Source organism: Hippoglossus stenolepis, chromosome 16, assembly GCF_022539355.2.
Source record: "Hippoglossus stenolepis isolate QCI-W04-F060 chromosome 16, HSTE1.2, whole genome shotgun sequence".
Classification (NCBI taxonomy): domain Eukaryota; kingdom Metazoa; phylum Chordata; class Actinopteri; order Pleuronectiformes; family Pleuronectidae; genus Hippoglossus; species Hippoglossus stenolepis.
In genome coordinates, this window is record NC_061498.1 from 18,984,674 (window position 1) to 19,011,928 (window position 27,255).

The following is a 27,255-nucleotide window of genomic DNA, read 5'->3' on the forward strand; positions in this document are numbered from 1 at the left end:
AGCAGCAGCAACAGGTTTCAGTGAAGGTCAGAGCTGGAAAACAAGACTCGATGAGTTTTCTTTTGCCTTTTGTCTTGTGACTATCAAACTACTTACATGCTCAGATATGAAACAAACTGTTCTGATGTGTTGTTTTTACCTTCAGTGCTGCTTGTGATGCTTCTCCAAAAGCAATAAAACTTGAAATGGGGAAAAACAGTCACTCAGTTTACTCGAGTTTATAAACGTAAAGAACTGCGACGACACGTGTTGAGTTTAGCAACAGATTTAATTTCACTTCACTGGTTCACAAAAAGCAGAAAGTCCTGCACAGCACAGCAGCCGTTGTACAAATCACCTTAATTAAAATATTGTTTTGTGTTTCTGTGAGGTTGAAATCACACAACTTAATCCCTAGAATAAATATATGAAACAGTTGGTTTACAGATATAACGTCATATTCAGTTTCCAAACTAAATATTCTTAAAACCCTTTTGAGGAGGTGAGTTAAGAGCAAAGTCAGCTCTAACTTGTGCTTCATGTGTTTCTATTAGATTTGAGACACAAAAACAAGCATCTGATATTTCAATTTATTTTCAATCAAATCTGATGCTTTTCTCTGTGACTTGAATGTAATGAGAAATAGACAAGAGACTTGGGTTATTGTATGGGAATTCTTTAAACTACATTGAATAATAAAGTGATATAAATAAATTAAATTCACATAAATTATGTTATGTTATTGTGCAAATATTGAAAAATTCATGGTGACTTAAACTCATTTTTAATGTGGGAATCAGGCTTTCTTTACTTTAGAGATGATTCAGTTTCATTTTTACTTTACAAACCTAATTTAAGGTAAGGAGCTGGAATCTGCAGGATTCATACATTTCCCTTTGTGCTAATTTGAAAAATAAGTATCTTCTTAAATGATGAACTATTTATTACTGATTGGTGTAAGAACAGATGCTGGAATTTCCTGAAATAGAGAAGTAAAGGACAAACTCCTGGGACGTGATAACAAACTGTTGAATTTAAATACATGACGCTGTCCTGTCGCCATTCACACATTGGTTGCACTGATCAGATTCAGGTTTGACTTCAATCTTTAAACAGTAAGTGTACATAATATAATGTTTGTGTACATTTTTTGATAGTATTTATTTTTGAGGAGGGTTAAAGATTCAGGTCAGATATAAATAACTGAATGGAGCTACACAGAGAATGAGAAAAAGTCTGCTTCTTCATTAGTTTGAAGCTTCATCATTTACGAAGCTTCTGATACTTCAACCCAAATCAATCTGAAGCATTTCAGCTCTGGAACAAGAATGAAACATTGCTTTGCAGCTTGAAACACCAGAGAACACTGAGCTGAGAAGAACGTGGACAAAAGAAGAAATTAAAGTCAAACCTCTAATTTGGATTTTGGATCAATTCAACAAATTTAAAACAGTTTTAACAGTAGTCACAAAATGCCCTGAAACTAAAACTGGCTGCTGTCTTCTGCTTGTTAACAGATGCTGAGGCTCATGGGTACTTAAATGAACCCTTAATTCCTAAAAGAGGATGCCATATATGATCATTTCTAAAATACGAAAAAGTAGTTTAAATCAACGACTTGAGAGGAAATGTGCATTTTTAGAAAAGAAAAGATCAGGATTCCAAACTAAAAACAAATATTAAGTTACTACTGAAAACATTCTATTAAATAATTGAAGATCATTTAAATGTAAGGATTCTTCTTTATATCCTTGTTCCTGCATCTGTTCATTATTTTCTTGAAAAGTTCAGAAATTAGTGAAAAATGTCGGCGCACAAAGGGAGCGGGATCAATGTCACTGCATGAAGATTCTCAGTTTATGATCACATATGATGTCAAAGCGCATAAAATCCTGTTATTTGAGAATATGGAGCAAAAAGCGTCTACTTTTCAAATTATTGAAACGATCAGTTATGAAAATCATTGCCAATTTAAAAAAACAAAACTTTAAAAATAATTGAATGGCAAATGCATGATCAGAATGACACGTTGGCATTGATATTTTCAAATATATTTTTCAAACCAAAATATCCAGGAGCGCCATGTGTTTTTGTGTTAAATTAAAATAATTAAAATATTAAATTTAAGTGTAAAAATATTCCTGAAACATGTCGATAACATTTAACTTGAGCGAAATCGAATCAGAAGTGGTCCCTTTACTCATCGGGGGTGTAGACCTCCTCACGTTCGTCCAGAGGGGAGGTGCAGGCAGGGGGAGATGGGGACGGGGGCTCGTCCTCCTGCAGTTCCATTGAGTTCTCTCTGATGACGCTCCTCCGGCTGATGCTCCCTCCCATCGCAAAGCTCCTGATGCTGGCGCCACCGCTGCTGCTCCGAGGGCTGGGGCTGGCAAACATTGCCTCCCCGCCACTGCCACCACGCCTGGGAACGCCAAACACATCAGGAGGAAGAGACACAGGAGGAAGAGGAGGGTCAGAGGGAGGTGAAGCACAGAGGAGGAGCAGAGAGCAGCAAGAACTCGAGGGATTTGCAGAGTGAAAATTAAATAAATCAAAAGGCTGTTAAAGAAGAAGTTTGGAGGACAGTTTGCAGATCAGTGGTTCCTGAGGACAGATGTGAAACGGGAGCAGCCAGACATGAAGAAGAGAAGGAAATTTATGATCACAAACATTGAAGAATCCAGGGTGAATGGGATTTTTATCGCTTACAGGGGTGAAATTTGATCATTTAATAATTTCATAATTACGCTCAAAATAAAAAAAATCTGCCTTCAAAATGAATCTCCGGTTTTAGAGTTTTATACCATGATCCGATGCTGAATGTCAAATCATGTGTCACATGGACAAAGTTCACTTAATTTTCAAAATTCCCTTATTTTATAAGATTCTTTGAAACTTGTGGATTTACTTTTTTTTTGTTAACAGACGACATAACGGCTACTAAAAGTGAAGCAAAGCATTTTTGTTATCCTCCATGTAAGTAGATGGTACATGGACCAAAAGAAATAACTGAAGTTCACGTAAAACTTTTCTCAAAGATGGTTTCTGTCATTTTAAGAAGTTCTTATCACACTGTAGTAGTTTGTTCCAGTGTTCAATGATCTGTTTGGTTTCAATTAGTTATTGGATTGTATAAAGATGTGAAATGTCATGATTGACAGCTGAGACTGAGTTATGATTGGTTGAGCATGTGTATGGGCGCCACTTCGCCACCACGGCTCCATACGATGATCTCTACTGTGGATCATTGGAGGAAGTGGAGACGTGTCGCGAATCTTTATTCACAGTCCCTGGTTTATTGATATTCATCAACTTTTTCTTTCATGCTTCCTTTTGGAGGTAGAAAATAATTCAGGAAAAGAAATCCAGAATATTTGAAAAAACGAGCATCAAACTAAATTCAAACTAAAATTGTTAGAATTAACATTTAAATATTTTACCTTTTGTATAATTTACTAATTGGAGCGACAGGTTCAAGCTAGTTCGGGCAGCCAATTGGAGCTGCACTGCTCCAATCATGTGCCTCATTCTCAACAATCCTCTATAATACACACCCTCCCAATTTGGCAGTCTATTTAAGCTCCCTTTGCTTTCTAATATTGCTGCTGTTTGATTCAGTAATTCCACCACTCCAGTATCCACCTGTAGGCTACAGGGGGGGAAATAAATATTTGGTCATCACTCCCCATATATATATATATATATATAATCATATCTTTGGGGGGGTTGATGAAGTTGGAGCCTATAAGTCAGACACTAACATTGTTCTAAACATTTAAAACATTTTCAAACATTAAAACGTGAGTTATCTGACTAAAATGTATTTACAAAGAAAACAACTATAAAGTACAATCATCTCAAAAAAGAGGAAATGTCCTCAGAACCAGATTTATCTTCCAGCTAATTTCCATCTTTACAAATTGGATACATTTGAATATATCCGACAGACAGAAGTGACAATAATCCTTTAATATGATTCATAAATTGTTTAAGCTCTGTTCGACCCCCAGCTCCACCCTCTCAGTCGTCCTCCGCTGTTACCTCAGTTTGCTCTTGAGTGACGACACCTCTCTGTTCAGGGCGTCGTTGGCCTCGGTCTCCTCGTCCAGCTCCCTCTGCAGTTTCCTGCGAGCGGCCACCACACGCTGAGCCTCCTCCTCCGCCTCCTCCAGCTGATGCTTCAGCTGCTTCAGCCGCACGTTGCCCTTCTCCATCTGCACAGAGTGGACACACGGACCGGCTGTGACATTTACACACTGAACACATTTTGCATCAACTGGTTACAGATTACTTCTGTCATCAGATTACAGCCATGTTACCTGGTCCTTGTACTGCTGTGCCTGCTTCCTCTCATCCTCCATCTGGATTGTGAAATCCTTCAGCTTCTTCTCTTTCTGACGTAGATTCTTGCCGTTGGCCTGGCGCTCTCTACAAAAACATCATCATGCAGGTGTTTCCTTCAGCAGACGTCATGCATAATGTTATCGAGCCTACGTCACAGATCAGCTACACAGAAAATATACTGAATGATATCAAATAAAAATTAAGTATCACAGAAAAACCCACTGTACTCTCTCAAAATGTTACTCTAGAAAGTAAATGAAACATTCAAAGTAAAATGTTTTGCCTTGTAGCTTACACTCAAATATATATGTAAACATACATGTCACAGGAGGATGTTATGAATGTCAAAAGTTTCTCATGATAAGAAGAAGTTCTTCGTCGTGTTCTATGATTGTGCCTCGCCAGAACCATTGGCTACAATGCTGCTATGATATGCTGGTGTAACTCCTTCATATGGGCTCCGTCCACATCTATATCTAACATCGAGCATAAATAACCCTGTAACTGTACAAACTTATCATTAATAGATTTGTAGATTCATATATTTGATCATTTGCATAATTGAAATGTCAAAGTTGTTAAACGTTCTTTCAAACCACTTCACCAAAGAACGAATCTGTTTGTATGACAGTTCCTGCAAAGGTTTTTTATTATGGTCAATAAAATCAAATTAAACCTTTCATATTTCTAAGAGATGTTATTAACCAACTTATTCTATTTTGCCAGTGAGTTGGAATGAAACCTTTGGAACCAAACTCCATCTCCCACCATGCACCTTTACCTGCTCTCCATCTCCAGCTGCTCCTCGACCTCTCTCAGCTTGGCCTCCAGGGCGGCGATGGAGGATTTGAGTTTGGAGCGGCCCTGGCTCTCGGTCTCCTGCAGTTTGGCCTTCAGCTCTCGGTTCTGTCTCTCCAGCTGCTGCCTGGATCCCTCCCTGCTCTGAGCGGAGGATCTCTCAGCCGTCAGCTCGGCGCCCAGCTGCTCCACCTGGACAGCGACAGGCAGGATGCACACGGACACTCAGAGTCCAGACTCCAGCTCCACTTACACACACTTACAGTCAGGTCTCTGCCCTCCCTGAACCTACCAGCTGCTGGTTCTTCCTCAGCCTCTCGTTGAGGCTCTCCATGTTGGCCTGCTCCTCGTCCAGCTCCTCCTCCAGCTGACTGATCTTCGTCTCCAGACGACGCTTCTCTTCGGACAGCATATTCCTGAACAAGAGGAAGAGGAGGAGAGAGAAATTGGATGTTGTAAAAGAAGGATGGAAATTAAATGTGAGAAGTCAATACCTTATTTAAGTAAATTTTTTAGACCTTTCCTTTCACAAGAAGTTATATTTCTGAAGGAAAAATAACTATTGCAAAACTGGTAACGTTAATTAAATGGTAAAACTATTCCTTATAATAAACAATAAAATTCATATTTCTTTATTCCTTGTAATAGCTAAATAACAAATTACTCAATCAAATGCGGGCTACATCTTCATACATTTTTCAGATGATGTTCATGAGGACTCTTATTAATTTTGTCGGCCACTGACTTTACTTCTAGTGCCACTACCTGGCTGAACTGTTCTCTTGACCCACTCGGGTCCAAGAGGATGCATCTTAGGATCTAATACTCCAGAAATTCACTTTGGCCCAATTATTTAATCTTTCACAACACAAAATGGAAGTGCCCTTTGTAAATACATAAATACAGCATCTGCAGTAAAAACACCTACTTTCCAGAGGAGTTATTGGCCAGTTCTTCATGAAGCTCGTCTCTTTCTGCCTCCACCTGCTTTCGAGCTCTCTCAGCTGCTGCCAACACCTGAACAGAGGAATGAGAACCATGTTATCGGAGCAGAGTGTGAGAGAGAGTTGAAGGCATCACTGTAGAAAAATCAGCATTTTCTCCCCTGCTCTCAAATCCATGGAAGCCATCAAGGCAAGGGGAAAAATATTTTGCCACAATAATTTCCCCAATTTTTTAAAACAAGGTTATGTTGCTTTCTGTTATAAATTATAAAAAAATAAAAAGAAACGAAAAACAAAAGAAAAGAAAAAAAGTCTAAATAATAAGTTGTTTAGGTCAAAAGCATAAAATGGGATTGTACCACTGTCCCTGTTACCCTCTAACCTAAAGAAAACATCATATTAATGTAACATAACTCTCTAACACACTATTTATGTTTCTTATGTAGTGGTGCACTTAAACCTCTGGTCAAAATTAGTATTGCAATAATAAAAAACGATCGTCTAACCTTATTTTTACCTATGTTCACAAATTTAAAAAGTAAATACCGAAAAATAATCTGGGTAAAACCGAAAATAAAGTATTTATATTTGTAAATTCATGAGTTTAAAATCGAAAACACATGAACTTTGCTTTCTGTCTGATCTTTAAGAACAGACAAGTCATGAGGAAACGTCTATTACATTTATTATTCATAAACAACATTCTCAATGATTTTTTTTAATGAAAGAAAAACTAAACATTCTGGTGACACACAATCACAACTGATGGGAAACAACAAAGTGTTGTCTTTGACCTCACCTCTTGCAGCTGCATGATGTCGGCCTCCATGACCTTGGTTCTGCGCTCAGACTCTCTGGCCGAAGTGATCACTTCCTTCTGGGCTGCACGAGAGTCCTCCAGCTCCCTCTGGAGATCCTTCACCTGGCCCTGTGAGGAGCACAGGAGGTGCACGCTGCTATTTAAACATATATGACTCGCATTGTGGGAGGCACGCTACCCTGTTTCAAGATACATTTATTCATTTGTGAACATGCGGCTGCTTTAAGGTGCATCTTTTTTTCTAAAAATATCAGTCCAGCTTAGTTTCTTGAAAGTTGTGATTTCTTCTTCTTGATTTCAACTGGAACAGGCTGTTCCAAGAGACAATTCAGGAATCCAAAATAATTCTCAATTATTCTCAGAGTGATGAAAGAAAATTATATAACTTGTCTGTAACATAAAGCATGACCGCGTTATCACTGACATGCATCATGGCGACTGTACGAACGTCCTCAGGATAATGTTTGGGACAAACGTACTTGATTCTGCTAAAGACTGACGGAGCCAAACCAGCTGTGAGTAGTGCTCAACCATTATGGACTTTTGGGGGCAGATGCCGACACCAATATTAGGAAGTAAAAGATTTGCAGATATACATTTTTAATGGTGTCGTTATCAAACCCTTATGACAAAATTAACTTAACTGACGCTTGCTGTTTTACAATATCAATATTTAAAATGTTCAAACCCTTTCTTTTTACAGTTATAAATAAAAAGAAAAGTATACCAAATATAACGAATGTGAATTAAGGAAATAAACACAATTTTTATGTAAAATATAAACATAAATGCACATCTTCTCTGCAATGTTTATTCTACAAATAAAAGTTTTCATATGAACTGATTTTATTGGCCACCCAAAAAATCGGTCTGACTCTATTGAACAGCTTTATCATCATCTTCATCATCATCTTCATCAAGGGAAGCAGTTCTAGAACTCGAAGGATTTTTCTTGGTAGCAAATGGTTCCTCACCCCTGAACAAATAGATGCTAAAAGAAAAACAAGTTCACAAAAAACTGACCTGGATCTTGCGGAGTTGCTTCACTGCCTCGTCACGCCCCCTGTTGGTGGCCTCCAGCTGGTCCTCCATGTCCTTGAGTTCCCCCTCAAGCTTCTTCTTCCCGGCTGATGCCTGACCTCGCTGCTTCCTCTCCTCCTCCAGCTCCGCCTCCAGCTCACGCACCTGATGGAGAGAGAGAGGGTGGGGGTCATCATTTTGGACTCCGTGAAACTGATGCAAGACTGAACGACTGATGTGGGAGCAGTTAGAGAAGAAGTGGTCGTGAGGTTTTGAGGAAACAAACGTTACACTTCAGCAGGAGGCTCCACCTGTTTGAGGAGCTGCTTCCTCTTCTCCTCGCCCATGTCATCTCTGGCCTGCACCTCCCTCTCGTGCTGAGCTCTGAGGGCCTGAGTGTTGACATCCAGACGCAGCTTGGCGTCCTCGGCGACCTGCAGCTCGTCCTCCAGCTCCTCCATCTGTGTCCTCATCTCATCCACGATGGCCTCCAGGCCACGCTTTGCCTTCTCCAGGTCGTGGACCTGACGTCAAAAGAAGATCAGACCAGGAATTATTTCAACCTTCGTTAATCCTGGAAAAACTCATTCACATTTCAGACCATATGTCTTACATTCTTTCCCACGTCATCCTTGGAGCTGATGAGGTCCTCCATCTCAGCTCGGAGCGCCTTCATGATCTTCTCCGCCTCCTCTAGAGCATCCTGGTTCTCCTCCAGAGCTCTGGCCAGAGCTAACACCCTTGTCTCCTTCTCCCTCGCCTCTGCCTCCGCATGATCCCGCTCCTCTGCAAACTTACAGGACACGGCTCGCTCCTCTGCCAGCATCTGTGCAACATGAGGACAGCGGAGATTTCAAATATACGTTTCACTCAATGGATTCAACAAACAAATCTGTCCACATGGACAGAGAAGGACAACCCTGTGACTTTATTCTTATCCCTTTCTATGAATGAGTAAAGGCTGCTGCAGCTCTTGACGCTCTTGGACAAACTACAACATTTTATGGGCTTTCTAACAAGAGAGAAAGAGAAATCTTCCAGACCTGATCAAACTTCTTCTGCTTCTTCTCCAGGTTGGAGACAAGCTGCCGCTGGCTGTCCAGGTCCATGAGGACGTCCTCCAGCTCCTGCTGCATTCGGCCTCGGCTCTTGTCCAGCTTGTCGTAGGCTGAGGCCTTCTCCTCGTAGTCATTGTTTGTCGCCTCCAGCTCCCGCTGCAGACGCTTCTTCCCCTCCTCCAGCAGCTCCACCGCCCCCGACATCTCGTCCAGCTTCTTCTTGTAGTCCGACAGCTGCCAGAAGGTGAAATGGGGAGAGCTCAAAGGAGTTTGTCAAACTTCTACAGGGTGTCACTAATGTCTAAGTGAAGGTACATACAGATTTATTTATTAATCTCTGAATGTCAGATGACCGTCCTTCCCCCACTCACGTCTGAAGTTACTGACCTGCATGTTGAGGCTGGAGACCTGCCTCTCCACGGCCCTTTTGCCCTCTGTCTCCTCCTCCAGCTGCTCTATCAAGCTGTTCCTGTCGTCCTCCATCTGACGGAGACGTCCGGACAGATTCAGCTTCTGACGAGTCTCCTCTGACAGCAGCTCCTGCAGCACATGTGGGGAAAGGTGTAATATCGACAGTAACATCAGTCAGTTTTGTCCACGACTCTGGTCCGGACTGAAATATCTAAAAAAACAAGTTCGATTTTCACGTTCTTCGGAAGCTGAACCTCTGACTTTTAGCAAGGCACCATAATGAGGTTGACATTTGTGGTTAAGAGTGAAATATCTAAACAACCACCATGATATCTCCAAAGCCGTTTTCAGACATGTCCTCAGGAGCATGCCCCCAGAATTGGAAAACCCAATAGCTCATCTGGTTGAGCGGCCACCACATGTATAGAGGCTTGAGTACAGTCGTCCTAAATGTATGACTATGTAGGAATTTTGTCCCAGGTGATCTTTGAACCACTAGGACAACCATTATAAGGCCACGGCCAAAGAACAATCTTCTCTCATGTTGGTCTGTAGTGTGGGACACTGTTTACCTGCCAATATTACGGTTAGATGCATACTCCCCCTGACTCTAGTGGACCAAAACCTACAAAGTAAAATCTGGACTCACTTCAGGAAGTTAGTAAAGTAAGATTATACAAAGGAACTGTTTAAACTGAACTACATCTTGAGTAAGTCTCACCTGTGCGTCCTGAAGCTGAGAGGACAGACTGGAGACGTCTTTACTCAGCTTGATGCTCTTTCCCTCGACCTCGTTCAACAGACCCGTCACACCGTCCAGCTCCAGCTAACACAGAGGAAAGATATAAACAGAAATTCATGGTCTTGAACTGGAATCTTTCAGCTTGCTTTTCACAATAAAAGCCTATCCTGACATTAAAGAAGGATCAATGTGACAACTTCATTCTAAAAAGATGATGTCGTTTTTTGGTTTGTTGCTTTATTCTTTAAATCTCAGTCGTGTTTTTTTTATTTCAATGCAGTATGTCAAAACAGTAAATATAATTAGTATTAATTCATTCAGTATTTGTAGGACTCACGCTCATCTTGGAGACTCTCTCGCCCAGCTCAGTCCTCTGCCGCTCGCTCTCGTTGAAGCGTGAGTGCAGTTCATTCAGCTGACCCTCCACCTTCTTCTTCTTGTGCTCCACGTCCTGTTTGGCACTGGCAAGGGATCGCAAGTCGGTGCTCAGATCCGCTGACTCCTTCTCCAGGGCCTGCTTAGCTTTCTCCAGACCGGCCCTCACCTGAAAAGAGGAATGTGTATGTGTGTGTGTTAGACAGTTAGTCTTTATCGTTTGGCCAAAATAAAAGCCAGTTCAAGGCATAAAGCTGAGAGTCTAATGACCACTGAGGGCCCACAAATTAGTAGTAAATCATGTTATTTTTGCTGTTTCCATAACAACAATAAACTAGCACCATGAACCTCTCTTCATGAGAACCTTTCTGCTTGAGAAATAGTCTCTGTTGGTGCTGAAACATTTAATTCATTAACTGCTAAAATGACAGAAAATTGACAGATGAACCATTTAAGGATCTTAACCAAATGAAACGACGGCTAACTTCATTAAAATTACAGATTTCCCTGTGTTTGAAAATGATTGGAGACATTTCAGATAATGTTAGTAGTTCATGTCATATCATATTATTGTGGTTGTTGTGTAATTATTATTACGTAAGATGTACCCTCTTGGCCTGCTCCAGCTGCTCATTGAGCTCCTCCACAGCCTGACTGTGTTTTTGTCTCAGATCCTGGATTTGAGTCTCGTGGCTCCGTCCCTCCTCCTCAATGGCTTTCTTCAACATGGCGACCTCTTGCTCGCGCTTCGCCCTGCCCACCAGAAACACACATACATCAGATACCCACAACACATCCAACAACATGGCCTACAGATTTTAATTGGCAGCTCCTGCTTTTATGCAAATGACACTGTTTTGACACTGTTTTACTTTACAGAGCCTTCTCAGATAAAAAGACTTGTGTCATTCACAGTCTGCTTTTAATATTGTTCGATACAAACTAAATTATTTGAGACCGTAGCTCCTGCTGAGCAGCGGTGGTGTCCAGGCTGTCCTCCAGCTCGGTGCGCAGCGCATTCAGCTCCTCCCCGAGGTCTCGTCGTGCTGCCTCGGTCTTCGCCCTGGCTGACCTCTCGGCCTCCAAGTCCTCCTGCAGCTCTGAAAGCAAAGCCTCCAACTCCCGAATCCGCTTGACCGCTGCCCCACGATGATTGATCTCCTCCTCCAAGCTGTGAGCACAGAGAGAAAAAAACTGACCTGACTATAATTTCTGGAGTTTTATAGTGGAAATATCTCAGAGTATGAAATGGCTTTCATGACACTTTCATTAAGAGCTGGGCAGGACTGTACTGTAGTTACCAAAGAGGTTATCTCGAAAAAAACTGAGTCATCAGGAGATGGCATATCTCTGGCAAACCCAAAATATCATAAGGCATCACTTCACTACCTAATTAACATAATTGTAACGTTTAGTGAAAATATATCAAATGGTTTCCCAGTTCTGCTCCAGAAACAAAATGATTACAGATAAACGGAGGGCCATACTGTAATCAATATATCCCTCCGCATTAATTGTCTGGGGATATAGTCCCTCTTACTGGGCCTGTGTGGCCTGGAGCTCCTCTTCCTTGGCGGCCAGCTGGGCCCGGAGCTCAGCTAGCTGAGCCTGCAGGTCGGCGTACTGCTCCTGGAGGTCGGCCAACTCTGCCTCCACTTTCCTCTTGGCCTTCTCGGTGTCCTGACGACCCTTCTCCTCTTTCTTCATACGCACTGGACACACCGAACAAAGCAAGATGCTGAACAAACCTCATCCAAAACTTAAAATTGTGATATAGGTATTAGATCACAGTCACTAAAATATTAAATACATTATTCTACTTTACTTCAACTGACTGGAGGCCAATAAATACACAAGTTAATTATCTGCCGACTGACTGACCCTCGAGGTCAGAGATCATGGACTCGTGTTTGGTCTTGAGTTTGTTCAGGTTCTTGGACTTCTCCTCCTCCTCAGCCAGGTTAGAGTTCATGTCGGCCATCCTCTCCTCCAGAAGCTTCCGCTCCTGCAAACAGACACATTGAGAAAATGAGAGCAAAGTACGTCATCAGACATCTGCCCCCCAAAAAATCCTGCGTACCTTCTGTAGTTTGTTATTCTGGTCCTCCATCAGCAGAATGTCCTCCTCCATTTTCCTGACTTTTCCCTCCACGGCCACTTTCTCCAGTTGCAGGTTCTGCCGAGCGTCTTCTTCTTTTGCGATGTGGTCCTCCATGAGCTGCAGAAAATAACGTCACGGTGAAGGGCTGTAATGTAAATGTAGAAAATTTTATAATGCTATCAATAATAGTGATAATGTCGTCCACCTGTAGCTGCTGTTCCATCTCCTTCTTCTCCTGCTGATGAGCGCTGTTGCGCTCCTCCTCCTCCTCCAGCCGAGCCTCCATCTCATGCAGCACCTCCTCCAGCTCCTGTTTCTTGGCCTCCAGTCTCACCCTCGTCTCCTCAGCCTCAGTGTACAGCTCCGTCTCTGCATGTAGCTTTGACTCCAGCTGGGTTCGCTCCTCAACCAGCTACAGCAACGTCATTGACAGAGACGTCAGTCACGTCGGCATTCATATAAAATATATATTTGTAATGTATAGAGGAGAAGAAAACCTGTGTTTGTCTCACCTGGATGTGTTTCTGGGAGATGTCCTTCAGTTCGGCCTCGGTCTTTGCTGCCACTTCTTTTGCCGTCTTTAGTTCCTCGTCTTTCTGACCCATTTCCTCTTCTTGTCTGGTCACCTGCAGCAGGGGCTTCACCTGATCCATGGACACACACATCCACAACTCAGGCTTGATTTCATTAGATTATACAATACAAAGACTTTCAGAGTCATAATAATTACACACCCAACCCAGAAAAATTCTGTCAAAACCGATGGATGAGAAATAAGAGTGTTAAGAATCTCGGTAGTCATGATGGTACCTCAATACAAAGGGTTTATCTCTGGACAGTGACAATTTCATGACACGGTCAGCTCATATTAGCCTAAACTCGATTTTACAGCTAATGATAGTTTTTTTTTTTATTTACAACAAAATCGCAAGTTAGTATTTATGACATAACAGCTACAGGACATTGTCATTTGATGCTAATGTTTTTGCCCATGGCAGCTGCAGCACCTGCAAACCTAGCGCCCTGATATAATATAAATGTTTTTTTTAGTTGATTGAAATGAAGACACTGTTTTGAGCCTAAACAACTCGGCCGATTATAATGATCATATTTACATACTTACATTTATTAGTGGCTAATTAGAATGATCTTTGCTGCATCCATGGTCTAATCCAATGTGCATAGGAGCAATAAATCCTGTACATGTGTACATGTACATACATGTAAATACACATACGTGAACAATGTTGTGTGTGTGTGCACATGAATGTGCGTGTGTGTGTAACCTTGGTGAAAAGCCTCCACCACTGCCAGTTCTTGAGTTTAAGGTAACAGGCACAGTTCCTCTGGATGACCTTCATGGCGCTCAGCTGCTGCTGACGTTTACTGAAAGCCCTAAAAATACACAAATATACAAGAATCTGATTTAGGCTTCCCTGTGTGTAAATGAGCAACATTTCATTCAAGAGGCAACAGGTCATTTTGTGTAATAGATATTTAAACCTAGTGATATTGGTTGAACAGTTTCTCTTACTTTCGGGCCAGGAAGCCTCTTGCTTGTGCCTGGAAGGCGATGATGACGACGGTGAGTTTGATGTCTCTCTCCTCCTCCAACTGAGCCAGAACTCCCGTCCTGAAGAACATCTTACTCTGACCGATACGAAACAGGTTAGGATCCAGATCCAGGTGCTTCACCTGAAGGGGGGCAGCAAGAGGGAAAGTGTGAAGTTGAGGGGAGTTTGCTTAAAAGAGGGAAACCATGGAAAGCCCTGTTTCTTACATATCAATTTTTATAATCCAGTTTGATACTATGGTAAAGTCAAACTTAAATGGAGATTTGGAAACTGTTACTGGTTCCCTTCGGACATCCTCTCAACATCAGACCTACAGTCTGATGCAGCAGCTCATGTCCAACGTTCTCAAAACAAAACAGACCTTTCAGCACTAATCTGTTAACACAGATCCATCCAGCTCACCATCAGACAACAGGCCTGTTTCCCATCCATGAAGCCTTTAGGGATGGCGTTGGCAGCCAGAATCTCATACCTACAAACAAGAAAACAACACACTTTAAACCACACTTTTTAAAACAAGCCCTAACACTATGTGGAACTGCCTAAAACCTATATTCTCTCGAATGCCCAGCAGAAGGCGATTCTGGTTTTAGAAGAAGATAGTATATAGTTCCTCATTCTCAAGTTTCAAGTCTTCAATGCAGCATGATGGTCATTTTGTAAACTATGGTCCCATTTAGAGTCAAATAGACGATAAAGCTCTGTGTGGACTAGGTTCTGGACACGGTGCGATACCATGACAGTTAGTACCACCCAGTGGGTGCAGGTTGTAGGTGTGGGTGGGGGTGCAGTGTCCTTGAGTTCTCAGTCAATCTCTGTCCCCCGCTTCTCCAAATATGGTTACTTAAGGTTTTGAAAAAAACAAGATGGCACTGGACAAAATGACAAACACAAGGCTTAAAAATGGCAGCTCAGAAACAAATGCGTGACATCACGATGCGTTGACAGTTGTGTGATGCTAGGGGACTGTTAATGTTTAGTGCCCTCCAGTGGTCATAATTAGGAACTGCAATATTGCATTTAACTCTATGGCTACAGACCTGTTATCAACGTCCAACCTAAGTGATCCGGTCACATGTAGATCAATGTTTCCCATACATTGATTTGTTTGTATTATTATTTACAAGGATATTTTGGTCTCAGACAGTTCCTTACCTCTGTCTGAACTCCTGGAACACGATGCGGTTGGGGAATCCCTGTCTGCAGATTCGAATTCCCTCCAGCACCCCGTTACACCTCAGCTGCTCCAGCACCAGATTAGCGTCCATCTTCCCAGCCTGTGTGACACCAGCAAACCCACAAGCACTGAATATACTGTAGTCACTTTCTGTAGATTGGAGCTTAGCCTAATCAAAAACAACCTACCCTCTTCTCATGGTTGGGGATGATGCAGCGGACAAAGTTGGGCTGTGTGTTGTGCAGCGTGGTCATCAGTTTGCCCAGCGACTCTTTGTACAGCTGACCCACTGTGCGGAACATGCCCTTCTTGGATTTAGTGGAGGTCATGGTCTCCAGACCCACCACTCGATCCGCTAACAGGGGCAGCATAAAATGGCCTCATGTTAAAGATCTGAGGTGAAACATCTTGTTAAAGCAAGTAAGGACATGATGTCCCCTCATGGACAACTTACCGTCTTTCCACATATCCTGGATGAAGTTGCTGGAGGAGTTGTTGAGCAGAGCCGTCACATTGTCATTCAGAGGATCCATGTTCTTTGTCAGCCAGTTAGCTGCGTTATAGTCAACCTGGAAATGTAAATAAAGCTGTAAATCTGTAAAGGGGTTAAGAATTTGCAGGATGTAAATAATTTACATGATGAAATGTTGTTATTAACAGGTCACATGAAAAGACCACATCAACAATGATTGGGCATCTCTCAAAACTTTGGTATCCAAGATCATTCATTCCAACTGAAAATAAAAAAAAGTCAAACAGTCAAACAGCTGTTAACTGTTGTTTATAATCAAATAAACAGAAGGAAATGGTCTATTTGTTGGGGACTATTTTCAGCGGCGGATTAATCATCATTTGCTATATGGGACTGAATCAAAAATAGACTGCAGGGTGTATATCACAGCACAGCAGTGTGGCTCACTGATATGTTTTTAATAGTTATCGGACTCAACTGAACCACAAATATACAGCTGTAATGATTTTTGTCTCCTTCCTGCAGCGGTCAGTGATCCTCACCTTTCCAGCATAGTGCAGAATAGCGAACATCATTTTATCTTTGTGTTGTTTGGGTTTGGAGAACTTGACGTGATCGCTATGGGTGTTCAGCAGCTTGTCCACGAAGGAAACATCAGTGGCTTTGGGGAACCAGCACTCCTCGTCCAGCAGGGCCAGGATACCTGGAGGGTTGTTCTGTAGGACACAAAATGGACTAAGCCTGAGAACATGTAGAATCAAACCATAGACTGTAAATAAAGATGGATGACATGACATCTTGTCAAAAGTGAAGGCTAAGCCGCTCGATCGCCCCCAAGTGGCTGGCTGCAGTATAGCTCATAAACCGCCAAAATTAGTTCTAGAAAAAGTTTTGGACTTTGCCCAGTGACTCTTGTACATCTTTGTAGAGGATTATATAAAAAAAATATATATATATATATATATAAAAGACTTGATATTATTTTGAAAGCTGGATTTATAATACGATGTGATAAAATCCAATGTGATACATTAAGATATGATATATTGAGATACAATACGTAACGATACGATACAATATGATAAGTTAAAATCCAATGTGATACAATACAATATGATACAACTGCTCGTGTCACATGACACGTGTGTGGTGGCAGCTCATCCTGACCGGCCTCTCGATGAGCTCGATGCAGGGCTGCAGGTCCAGGCCGAAGTCGATGAAGTTCCACTGTATGCCCTCCCTCTTGTACTCCTCCTGCTCCAGGATAAACATGGTGTGGTTGAAGAGCTGCTGCAGACGCTCGTTGGTGTAGTTGATGCAGAGCTGTTCGAAGGAGTTGTCCTGAGGATAAGCGTCAAATTGATGGATTAGAAAAGTTGCATATAAATACAATAAAACTAAGACTCAAATATTGGAATGATCTGTGTTTAGTGATCCAGTCACCTCGAAAATCTCAAAACCAGCAATGTCCAGGATCCCGAGGAAGGAGGATGACTGTCTCTTACTCTTGTCCAGGGTCTTGTTGACCCTCGCCAGGATCCAGCGGAAGAGACGCTCATACATGGCTTTAGCCAGAGCCTCCACTGCAAAATCAGCCTAAAGGGGGCGGAGGGGTGAGGAAGACACAGGTGCAGGGTGGAGAGTGAGGGTGACGGGAGAAAACCTTTTCGATTCCTTTTATCGCTGTGTGTTGCTGGAAAACAATGCCACAGAAGGGTTCAACTTCACACCGAGAAACAATTCTTGAGGTTCAGAGGTGTAGTTTGTGAACCTTCTCTGTGAGTCTTACAGAGTGACATCCTGAGAAGTCAGACTTTCCTCCACTCCATTTCATATTCTCCAAGATCCTTAATTCTCCGCGTTTAGTTAATGAGGTTTGGCTTTTACCTGCTGCTTGGTCTGAGCCTTCTGCACCACCTCCCTGCCCACTTTGATCCGGGGGGTGAGGATGGCACGGGTGAAGTCGGTCACATTTATGCCCTGCAGATGACACACCTTCTGGGCAGCTGGGGTTGAAGTGATGAGATGATAAAACGAGACAGAGGAGGTGAGACGTGTTTACAGCTTAATTTACAGAGCTGATTTTGGGACTTTGAAAAGGATCTACCTGTGTTGTCAGGCATGGTCGCCTGCTCGCTGTTCCTCTCCTTCTCAAGCTTGACGTTGCCCAGCTGCAGCACAGTGGACACCACCTTCATCATCCCTGCAGAGCGGAGTCGAGGAGGGTGAAAGTAAATGTCCCTGTCCCAATTCCTCTCCCTTGGCCCTACCCCTATGAAGTGCCCTTAGCTGGAAGTGTCCCCCTCCGTTTGGAGGGGGACAAGGGAGAGGGCTAGAACATTTTCCCTGAGGAATTGGGACACCACTCGCTACGTCATCAGCAGCCAACCAACATTATAACAGTGACACATCTGACAACTGCAGGACAGGTGGGACGGATTGATCTGTTGATCAACAGTCAGTCAGTGTTTTTACATCGGCTATTTCAATGTAACGTTAATCCTGTCCATAGAAACTTCTGCCCCGCACTGAAAACATTATGACATGAGCGGGGATTTTTTTTTTTTCAAACTTCGTATGCACGACATGGGAGTAACGAACGTAACCCGTTACTTTCACTCAGACTATTTACATGCTTGTTTTGACGACGTAAATATTGCTTTTCCTGAAAAACTTGCCACAGCTATTCAGTTCCATCTTCATTTGCTACTGAATTAAAACAGATATTCTGCTGTATATGTATATATATATATATAGAGAGAGAGAGATTTAGTACATATATTTCTGAGCATTTTATCTGCAGCGGTCGCCATGTTGATTTGCTTCGTCAGTTAATGCATTCAGGAATTTCAATTTCATTCATTAACAAAGGGGTAGGGCCAAGTGGTCGGGCTAAGGGGTGAATTGGGACAGGGCATAAATATCCAGCAATGTTATGGATGAAGTTTTTGATGAGTTTTTGCCTCATGCATGTTAAACAGTATCAGCTCACACATTTTTACCTCAACAACAAGAACAAATAAAAGGAAATAGTTAGATACATGCTCAAGTATACGAAACTTAGCAGAGTAGGGTGAAATAAACAGTGTCTGTACCGATTCTCTCCTCCTCTGTGAAGCCCATGATCTCCATGGCCTCCAGAGTCTCAATGAACATCTCGTCGTCCTCCTGACCAGGGATCTCCACGTGACCCGCCCTCAAGAAACGATAGCTGCCGAAGTCCTCCAGCAGCAACTCCTCTACACACACACACACACACACACACAGTCAAAGCTTTGATGTACGTAATGAAACATGTGCAGCTTGTTTGTTAGCCGTTTGCATTCGGAACACAAAAGATGAGCATCAGTCTTTGTGTTCAGTAAAAACATTGATGAGTTTATGTTTTTTCTTGCTCATATTAAAGTTTCACTTGTGATGCCGACACTTCTCATCATTGCATCCCTGTATAGAAAAGCTGGGTGACAGATGTGATATAGTGTAGTGGCCAGCAAGTGCCAATCACAAAACCCAATGGCAATAAATTCTACTGGAAAAGGTAAGTACCTGCTATCGGCAAGGCTCACTGATTGGACGGATGCATTATTCGTCTATTTAAGGAAGGAAATGCTGACAAAATGTGTTTGGTTGTTGTGTTTTCATATTTGTTGTTGTAAACACTTCAGGAAATCTGTAACATTGATTATCGTGTCAGTTCTTTGCTACTTTCTTACTGGGAAGCTCCCTTTTTTTGCTTCCAGGTTGAACTGGTGTGAACCATACCAGACTTTGGATGGACCATACTCAGTTTAAGGACGGACTTTCACTGCAAGTCCCACATGTCTGAACCAAACTTGGAAGATGTGCTTCTATGCCACGATCACCCAGAACCTTCTACGAAACACCCAACAACTGAACCCTTTGGTTACAATTAAATCCATGATCACAAACCATTCAGAATATGTTTGTACCTGTTTTAACTATAAATTTAGTAACTTTTAAGCCTTTTATACTCAACGTGACTGTGTGTGTAAGCCGGCCCTCAATGATTCTACCTTAAAGGTTCAGTGTGGAGGATTTAGTGATATCTAGGGGTGAAGTCGAATGTTGCAACCAACTGAATAACCCTCCCCTCACTTCTCTCATTCCTTGTGTGTAGGAGAATCTCGATGGCCTTTAGGAAACATAAAAACTTTAAAGCCCCTTTGAAGAGCCATTGCTTGGTTTGTACACTCTGGGCTACTGTAGAAGCATGGCAGTGCAACATGGCGGACTCTGTGGGAGAGGGGCTGCTCCTGATCCAGATATAAGGGTTCATTAAAAACATGATTCTACATTAGTGTTTTTTATTGAGATCCTTTAAATAACAGCTTTATAAGCTGCTCACCCCTTATCGATTCTTTGGCTCCAGCCACCATGTAGTAGAAGATGTGAAACGCTCTCTCTGTGCCGGCCTGACGAATACAGCGAGACTTCTCCAGGAGGTCTGAGCAGAGATGGTCAGGTAGTTAACCAGCGAATATTTCAATCAATAATGTCACTTGAAGTATAATATTTTTGAACTTAAATCAAAGTTTAATCCAAGAAAAAGGATACAGGTGTCGATGTTTGCGCCAACAATATAACCAGTCACATCAAAGTTGAGTTTAATAAACTTTCCCTGTGAACAGATGCGACAACAAGGGCTACAGATCAGTAACAACCAGAAGGAAGCTAAAAGCCAGAATGTTTGTGTTTGAGTGTCGACTGATGTGGCTGATTAAAATGCTTACGAATCGCGAGGAGTTGTCATTCTTGATGGTTTTGGCGTTTCCAAACGCCTCGAGGATCGGATTAGCCTGCAGCAGCTGCTTCTCGAGCTCCCCCTACAGGCCACAGCGTGGTTACACATACATCCCTTCATCCGTACAGACCAAAACACGTCATATGAAAGTCTGAGCAGAATCTTGATGACCTATCGTGTCTGTTTGACATTTTATACTCACGAAGGCCAGGGATCCCGCCTGCTGCTGCGGTTGCTGCGGCTGTTGCTGCAGGAAGAACCAGGAAAACAAACTGGTGAGAAACCCAGTGAATCGGGAAATTCATTTTTTTTAAAGACCGTCCACATGACCCCGCCACATTAAAAATGAAGCAAAACACCAGGGTCAGAGGTCAAGCCTTAACAAATAACAGTTTATTAAACCCCGGTTCATTACTTGACTTGAGCAGCTTTGACTTTAAAATTGTGGTTATAGATGATTTGTAGATGAAGCCAATTTGAAGATTCACGACCAAACAGGCTTCTCTAAACATATTATATTATACAACATAATATATCAATAACTCATGAATTTTCGGGAAGCTTAAGATGCTTTGACTCACAGGGTTTGCATCCTTTTTGCCTTTGTGAGAGGAGGCAATAACAGCCAGGTACTGAATCACCTTCTTGGTGTTTTCCGTCTTTCCTGCTCCAGACTCCCCTCTGGGTGACACGGTGGGCAAGGAGAAGAGGAAAAGGGCAGAGAAGAGATTGAGCTTGAAATGGAGAAAAAATGACTTGGATTGTTTTTGTTTAATCTGGAGCTATACAATACAATATTTCAGATCATGTGCAATAGACAAGAGCTGTGTTCCATTCCCATTTCAGGGGCTGCATCCTTCCGAGGACTCCGTCTATGAAGGTCACACCTGTAGACTGAGCAGACTGGGAAGGCCTAATCAAAATGAGATAGTCTGGTCTAACGAGGATTCCCTCTTTGCGTCCCCAGCTTGTCCATTGCATCGTTAGCTACTTTGAACAGCAGAGCTTACTGCAGCTTGGCCACCGATCCAGCACAAAGAATCCACGGGTAGGAAGCAGCGTTTGAAATTGGGTCAAGTCAAGCCACTGTGCTGTGATGCAATCAGGCTTTAAATGCAGCCTCAGAAGGAGCCAGGTCTAGCTCCTGACATTTTAATATTTGATGGAGTATTTGGGGATCTGAACTTAGTCTTTTATTGCGTCAGGTTTGGCCTCTTCTGGGGATAAAATGTAAATGATTAAAGCTTGTGGTTCATATTTGTTTGAGCCATGTTGACGTTATGGTCAGGGTCAGTGATGGAAACAGGCTCGTGTGTGTGTGTACATGAATGTGCGGTGCGATGGAAAAAGGTTAAAAGAGTTTAATATTTGGACTCACGTGCAGAGAATAGACTGATCCTCACGGTCTGTGGAGAGGGAGAGAGAGAGAGAGAGAGAGAGAGAGAGAGAGAGAGAGAGAGAGAGAGAGAGAGAGAGAGAGGGAGGGGAGGTTAAAGAGAGTCGGGGGGGGCTGAGATAATGTGAAACGTTGACTGAGCTGAACTCGTTACTCGGAGCCAGAGACGACTACATGAACCTCGGACACGGGAGCAGAGCGGCTCCCTCTTGAGATCTCGTTCGAAGGGAGATTAGCCTCCATCGGCTCACATCATCTAAAAATAGCAGGTGGATGCAGCACTCCGTCGCTGTGATCTCGTCTCACTGCTCCATGTATGGCCATTCTGCAGCTGAATGGAAAGTAGGGAGCCGGCCTGAGGTCACCGGTGGACGAATCTGGAGGCCAGACGGCACGCTCGGAGGCTTCCGCCATTACTTCGCTCTCATTTGGTCAAAAATGTGTGTTTGCAGTTTCATACAGATTTATACTGTCGAAAAGCACAGTTGTGTTTTGAGGGTGTATGATGCTGCTATGTTTCTCCCTCTCCCTCTTACTTTCTAATTTACTTCACATAAAATTTGATAAAATGAAATGAACGAGAATAAAAAGGTGATTAAGAAACTCAGATTAAAAGATGAGAGGAAGTGGTCGTACAGGCTCAGAATCCAGAATTAAACAAGAGGTGATTTTCTTTTTGAGACGTCTTGTTTGTTCTTGTGGATTGTTTTTCTGATTTTCGTCACGGTTGGGTTCACTGGGTGGTTCATCATCACTGTTGATTTGTCTTTTTGTTGAATTTATAGATTTGGTGAATATATGAGTATATTTGAACTTGTTTTGTATTTGAAATTTGCCTTGTTAATTTATATCGGTTTGTTTCTTGGATTTATTAGTGCAGTGCCTGTTCTAAACCTGCCTGTTCGCTTGTCCTGTGTTAATGCTCCAGAGCTACAGAATGATTCCTTGTCATTAGTGAGTCCTCCTTAAACAGTTCTACAATATACTGTTACTTTTTATTGTTTGTTTGTTGGACATTGTGTGCAGAGCTTTTTAAATAAAAGTGTATGGTGCAGAGTGAAGTTAGAAAACTGTTTATTTAGTTTTTATTAATGTTGAACGTATCAAATGTCCAAATCGCATCAAATATGCATTCCACTTACAGAGATTTGTAGAATGAGTAGGTAAATGTCTAAGTTGAGTTCATTATTTGTTAGTTCCTGTTTTACTCTGAAGCGTCTTTCCTTGCGTGCCTCTCTTACATGACTTCCTGTCTTTGTCTGTACCTGTCCTAATGTGTCCCAGATGAAACCAGTGATCCTGTCTCTCCCTCTCCGTGGTCCTCGAAACTGCAACTTTCGTATTTATTGTCTTACTTTGCTTTTATTCTGGCTTTTAATTTATATTTATTCGTGTGTTATTTATTTACACATTTTGCAAATGATTTATTTTTCTATTTTTGTCTTAATTTTTCTACTCATGAAATGTTTTTTCCGTCCTGCCTCTGAGTTTCTGTCTTTTATTGCTTGTACAAAAAGTGCTATGAAAATGAAATCTGATTGATTGATTGATTGATTGATTGATTGATTGATTAAGTTGATCTTTCATTTAACTAAACACACACATAAAACTAGTTTCTTTTATTCAGTCAGACGAAGACTGCTCATCTCGTCCGTCCTTTCTGTTCTGTTTTTATTGTTTATTATAATTAATGAATCTACTCTTCATTAACTGCAAGAGCTGTTGTGCACATTGTTCTTCAACACTGTAAGGACAACTAATCTCCATGATCCGATGGAAGACAAGAAGCTGCATTATAATCTGTCACTCTTATTATTTGGGTGAAATTACCCTTTAAATCACAAAACCATATTTAAATTCACTTTCCATAAAACACACACACACACACAGAGACCCTCATACATAGGCAGTTACCTTGCATCATGTTCCTGTAGGCGTTGTCTGTGATGGAGTAGATGTGCGGCGGCACCTCGTGGCGCTTTTTGCCCTTGTACATCTCTATGATCTTTTCAGAGTAGATTGGCAGCATCTTGTAGGGATTCACCACCACACAGAACAGACCAGAGTACGTCTGTGTGTGTGTGTGTGTGTGTGTGTGTGTGTGTAGGGAGGAGGGGGGGGCACAGGACGAGAGAAGAGACACGTCATTTTAAATTATGAAGGTGAAACACTTAGTTAGTTTTCCACTGTTCTTAAATAGACTGCTGTGTCCTCTCTGCATCTTCACACATTCCCCGATCTCTCCTGGAATACCATCCTCTCAATTCTATGATTTTCCAGGAATCCCATGTTAGTATGTTTGTCAATGTAATCTATAGTTTACCTAAACACTGTGAGCTTGAATACTACTTATTTCTTTGATGTTTGAGCTGTCGCCTGCCTCCTGATTCTTTCTTTTGGGTGGGGCCTCATTACTCAGACCCTCACACTTTGCTGAGGGTTTGGCCTCACCTGTTTGGGGTGAGCCAGGTGAAGCTGGGGCCTTAAGGGAAAACAGCCGAGGGTCAATCCCCAAAACGGCAGATGTTTTGGCTTGATTTTTGTAAAACATGAGGTAGTGATCAATGGATCTGCTGATGAGGTCACACTCACAGATCAATAAACCTGCAGCCCGTTGTTCACATCACGTTAAAAATGTAAATCCAGCAAGTTCAAGTCTGTGGAATAATGAACGAGTGGACTGCGCTGAATACAATTTAGTAAAAAGACTCTTTTCTCTGAAACTGAAATGTTACAAGCTTTCACGAAATTTGAATTCAATTTAAGTTACAGCTTGGTATATTGAAAATTCAGAAGTAGTTTACCAGGAATGTTTAAATGGGACATCACAGTTACAGCTCATCTTCAGAGACCAGGCTCTGAGATTTTTTTTTTGCTATTCCGATGCCGTCGTCTGGTCATATAAGGAATGGAGGAACTGGACTTCTGAACTTCAAGTGATCTTCATGGCCCTAAGTATTAGATGCATAAGCTTGGATTGTAATTGTTACATCCCACACCTTATTAGACTTTGTCTAAGGCCGAGTAGAAAAAAATAACCTGACCTTCCAGTCCATTCCAGTCGGCTTGATACTTAATATATAACAAAGGTCTGGTCCCAAACAGGGTCTTAGGGTTATTTAGGGGATCATGAAGGGTCTTGTGTGTGTGTGTGTGTGTGTGTGTGTGTGTGTGTGTGTGTGTGTGTGTGTGTGTGTGTGTGTGTGTGTGTGTGTGTGTGTGTGTGTGTGTGTCTCACATAGATCAGGCTGGAGAAGTATCTCTCTCAGGTTGTGGAGTACGGAAGCTTTGTGATCCCCTAAATAACCCTAAGAGCCCTGTTTGGATATATATATATATTTATATAGTATCAAGGAGACGCAAGATGGACTGGAAGGATCAGAATCTTGTGCTTTTATTTTTTTCACATAGGGTTATTTAGGGGATCACGAAAGGTCTTCACAAATGTGTGTGTGTGTGTGTGTGTGTGTGTGTGTGTGTGTGTGTGAGTGTGTGTGTGTGTGTGCGTGTGTGTGCGTGTGTGTGTGCGTCTCACGTAGATCAGGCTAGAGAAGTATCTCTCTCGCAGGTTGTGGAGGACGGAAGCTTCGTTGAGGAAGGTGAGGGCGGCCATGTCCTCCACTTTACTGAACTTGGGCGGGTTCATCTTCTGGATGTCATCTTTGTTCACCGTCACTTTCTGACCGTTGGGAAGCTCCACCAGTGCCTTCATTATCACAACAACAACAACAAACAGCTGTGTCAAAAAATACTATCTGTTGTTTTTAAAGAACTTCATTTAAACCACAACTTTATATGCGAATATCATACTCAAACACAGGTAAAAAAGAAATGTAATCTACAGGAGTCTTTATATTTTTTATCCTGATTGAGTTTAATTAATCTACACAAAAAAAGATATCTTTAATATAGCTCCATTGTAGATCATAACGACTGTATTAATATTGTTTTTCTGACATTTTGTAGATACTTTACAATGAAAACAAACCACTTGTCGATTAAATCAAGGGCAGGATCGTTGCAAAAGCACAGGCAAAGCAAGCAATTGCCTGTGGCACTGAGCTGAGAAGGGGCCCCTGAAGACAACTGATTACGTTAGTCCAGAGCAAAAATACCTTGAAATCCCTAATCATAAATTTGAATTAAAATTAGAACAATAAAAGGTCCAAACATTGCATCTAGATTGAGGTTTATGGGAAATACTCAGCATTGCTCTTTAAAACAGAGGAGTAGCCATCGTACACAAACTGTTGAGCTGTATCTCCATAAGATGGAGGCAGCAGAGTATATAACTTTGTTATTTTTAAATCGCCACTTTTTATTACCAACTTTATTTGTTTAAAAATGACTTTTCACTCACTTTAATGGAGACAATGGGAAATGGATGACTCAGCTGTAGAAATTTAACCAGAAAACAGACTTTCCACGAATACTGGCTGATTCTATGAGATTGTTGTTTGCATGATCCTATCTTAAAATAAAAACGATGACAGGTCACTGCCTCTTTCACCTCATCACATTGATAATACTTGGTGGTGCCAGAGAGTGGCAGGTGAGGAGCAGAGAAAATGTTTATCTCTCAAAAACAAAAACAAAATACGTGGTTCAAATCATTTCTTTAGTGTTAATAACTATTTTGTTTATGTTTCTATATAAAAAAAATTGTGGGGATCAATATGTTTTATGTGTTTATTTAGAAGAATATGATGAAAAATGTAGGAATGAAAAAAATGATTGACATACATAACCTTTTAACTTAAGTTGTACAGATTTTAGAGATATGAAGCATTAGATGATTCTCCGGGAAGTGACATCACAGTGAGAAAAAACACTAATATTTGTTCCAAGAGAAAGGAACAAGAATGTTCTCTGATATGGGTGTGACCATTAAAGGGTTAAAATACTTGTTTAAAAGTATTTGTAGTAAAAATGACGTCATCATTACCTCATCGCCCTTTTCCTCCTTGATGCTGGCAGGCTCGAAGCCCTCCCTCTCTGACGGCACCCACACCATCTTCTTGGCCATCCAGTCGGCTTGCGCCACTCCGCTGTTGCGAAAATCATTTTCGAGAAATAGGTACTTGTTGTCGTCAGGGGCTGGGTCAGCCATATTGGAAGTGTCACTGTCAGGAGTTGGATGGATCTGTTGTTCGCAGGCAGTGGCAGACACAATCTCTGGTGGTTCAGGTGTGGTCGATCCGATGTCTCGATTGTCACTGGCGACTGGTTCGGCCTCTGGTGCAGTGATGGGAGAACAGTTGACCTCTGACCTCGGTTTGACC

The 27,255-nt window shown here is 41.9% G+C and overlaps 1 protein-coding gene across 1 annotated transcript; it reads right to left on the minus strand.

Moving 5' to 3' along the window:
- Nucleotides 1-249: 249 nt before the first annotated feature.
- LOC118123439 (myosin-11) lies at nt 250-27,255 on the minus strand. The gene is made up of 41 exons (XM_047343838.1): nt 26,919-27,255; nt 25,509-25,679; nt 23,888-24,044; nt 21,956-21,983; nt 21,159-21,258; nt 20,567-20,659; nt 20,391-20,454; nt 20,182-20,280; nt 18,911-19,054; nt 17,923-18,018; nt 17,703-17,821; nt 17,259-17,411; nt 16,983-17,156; nt 16,358-16,531; nt 15,798-15,912; nt 15,532-15,698; nt 15,322-15,443; nt 14,569-14,638; nt 14,127-14,287; nt 13,879-13,987; nt 13,105-13,236; nt 12,798-13,004; nt 12,572-12,709; nt 12,373-12,496; nt 12,032-12,203; nt 11,450-11,662; nt 11,100-11,244; nt 10,454-10,660; nt 10,096-10,200; nt 9,351-9,503; nt 8,949-9,197; nt 8,519-8,731; nt 8,217-8,429; nt 7,909-8,070; nt 6,865-6,993; nt 6,050-6,138; nt 5,414-5,537; nt 5,105-5,313; nt 4,299-4,407; nt 4,021-4,193; nt 250-2,401 (listed from the first exon to the last, which is right to left on the minus strand). The coding sequence occupies exons 1-41, from the start codon at nt 27,081-27,083 to the stop codon at nt 2,176-2,178; spliced, it is 5,973 nt and encodes a 1,990-aa protein (XP_047199794.1). The 5' UTR covers nt 27,084-27,255; the 3' UTR covers nt 250-2,175.

Bases quoted from the DNA above. Each gene is read 5' to 3' on its own strand.
- LOC118123439 (XM_047343838.1), bottom strand. From the start codon at position 27,083: ATGGCTGACCCAGCCCCTGACGACAACAAGTACCTATTTCTCGAAAAT. The intron at 21,984-23,887 runs GTAACTGCCTAT...CCCTCTCCACAG, and splicing joins CTACAGGAACATGATGCAAG to ACCGTGAGGATCAGTCTATT. The intron at 20,455-20,566 runs GTAAGCATTTTA...ATCTGTTCACAG, and splicing joins ATGACAACTCCTCGCGATTC to GGAAAGTTTATTAAACTCAA.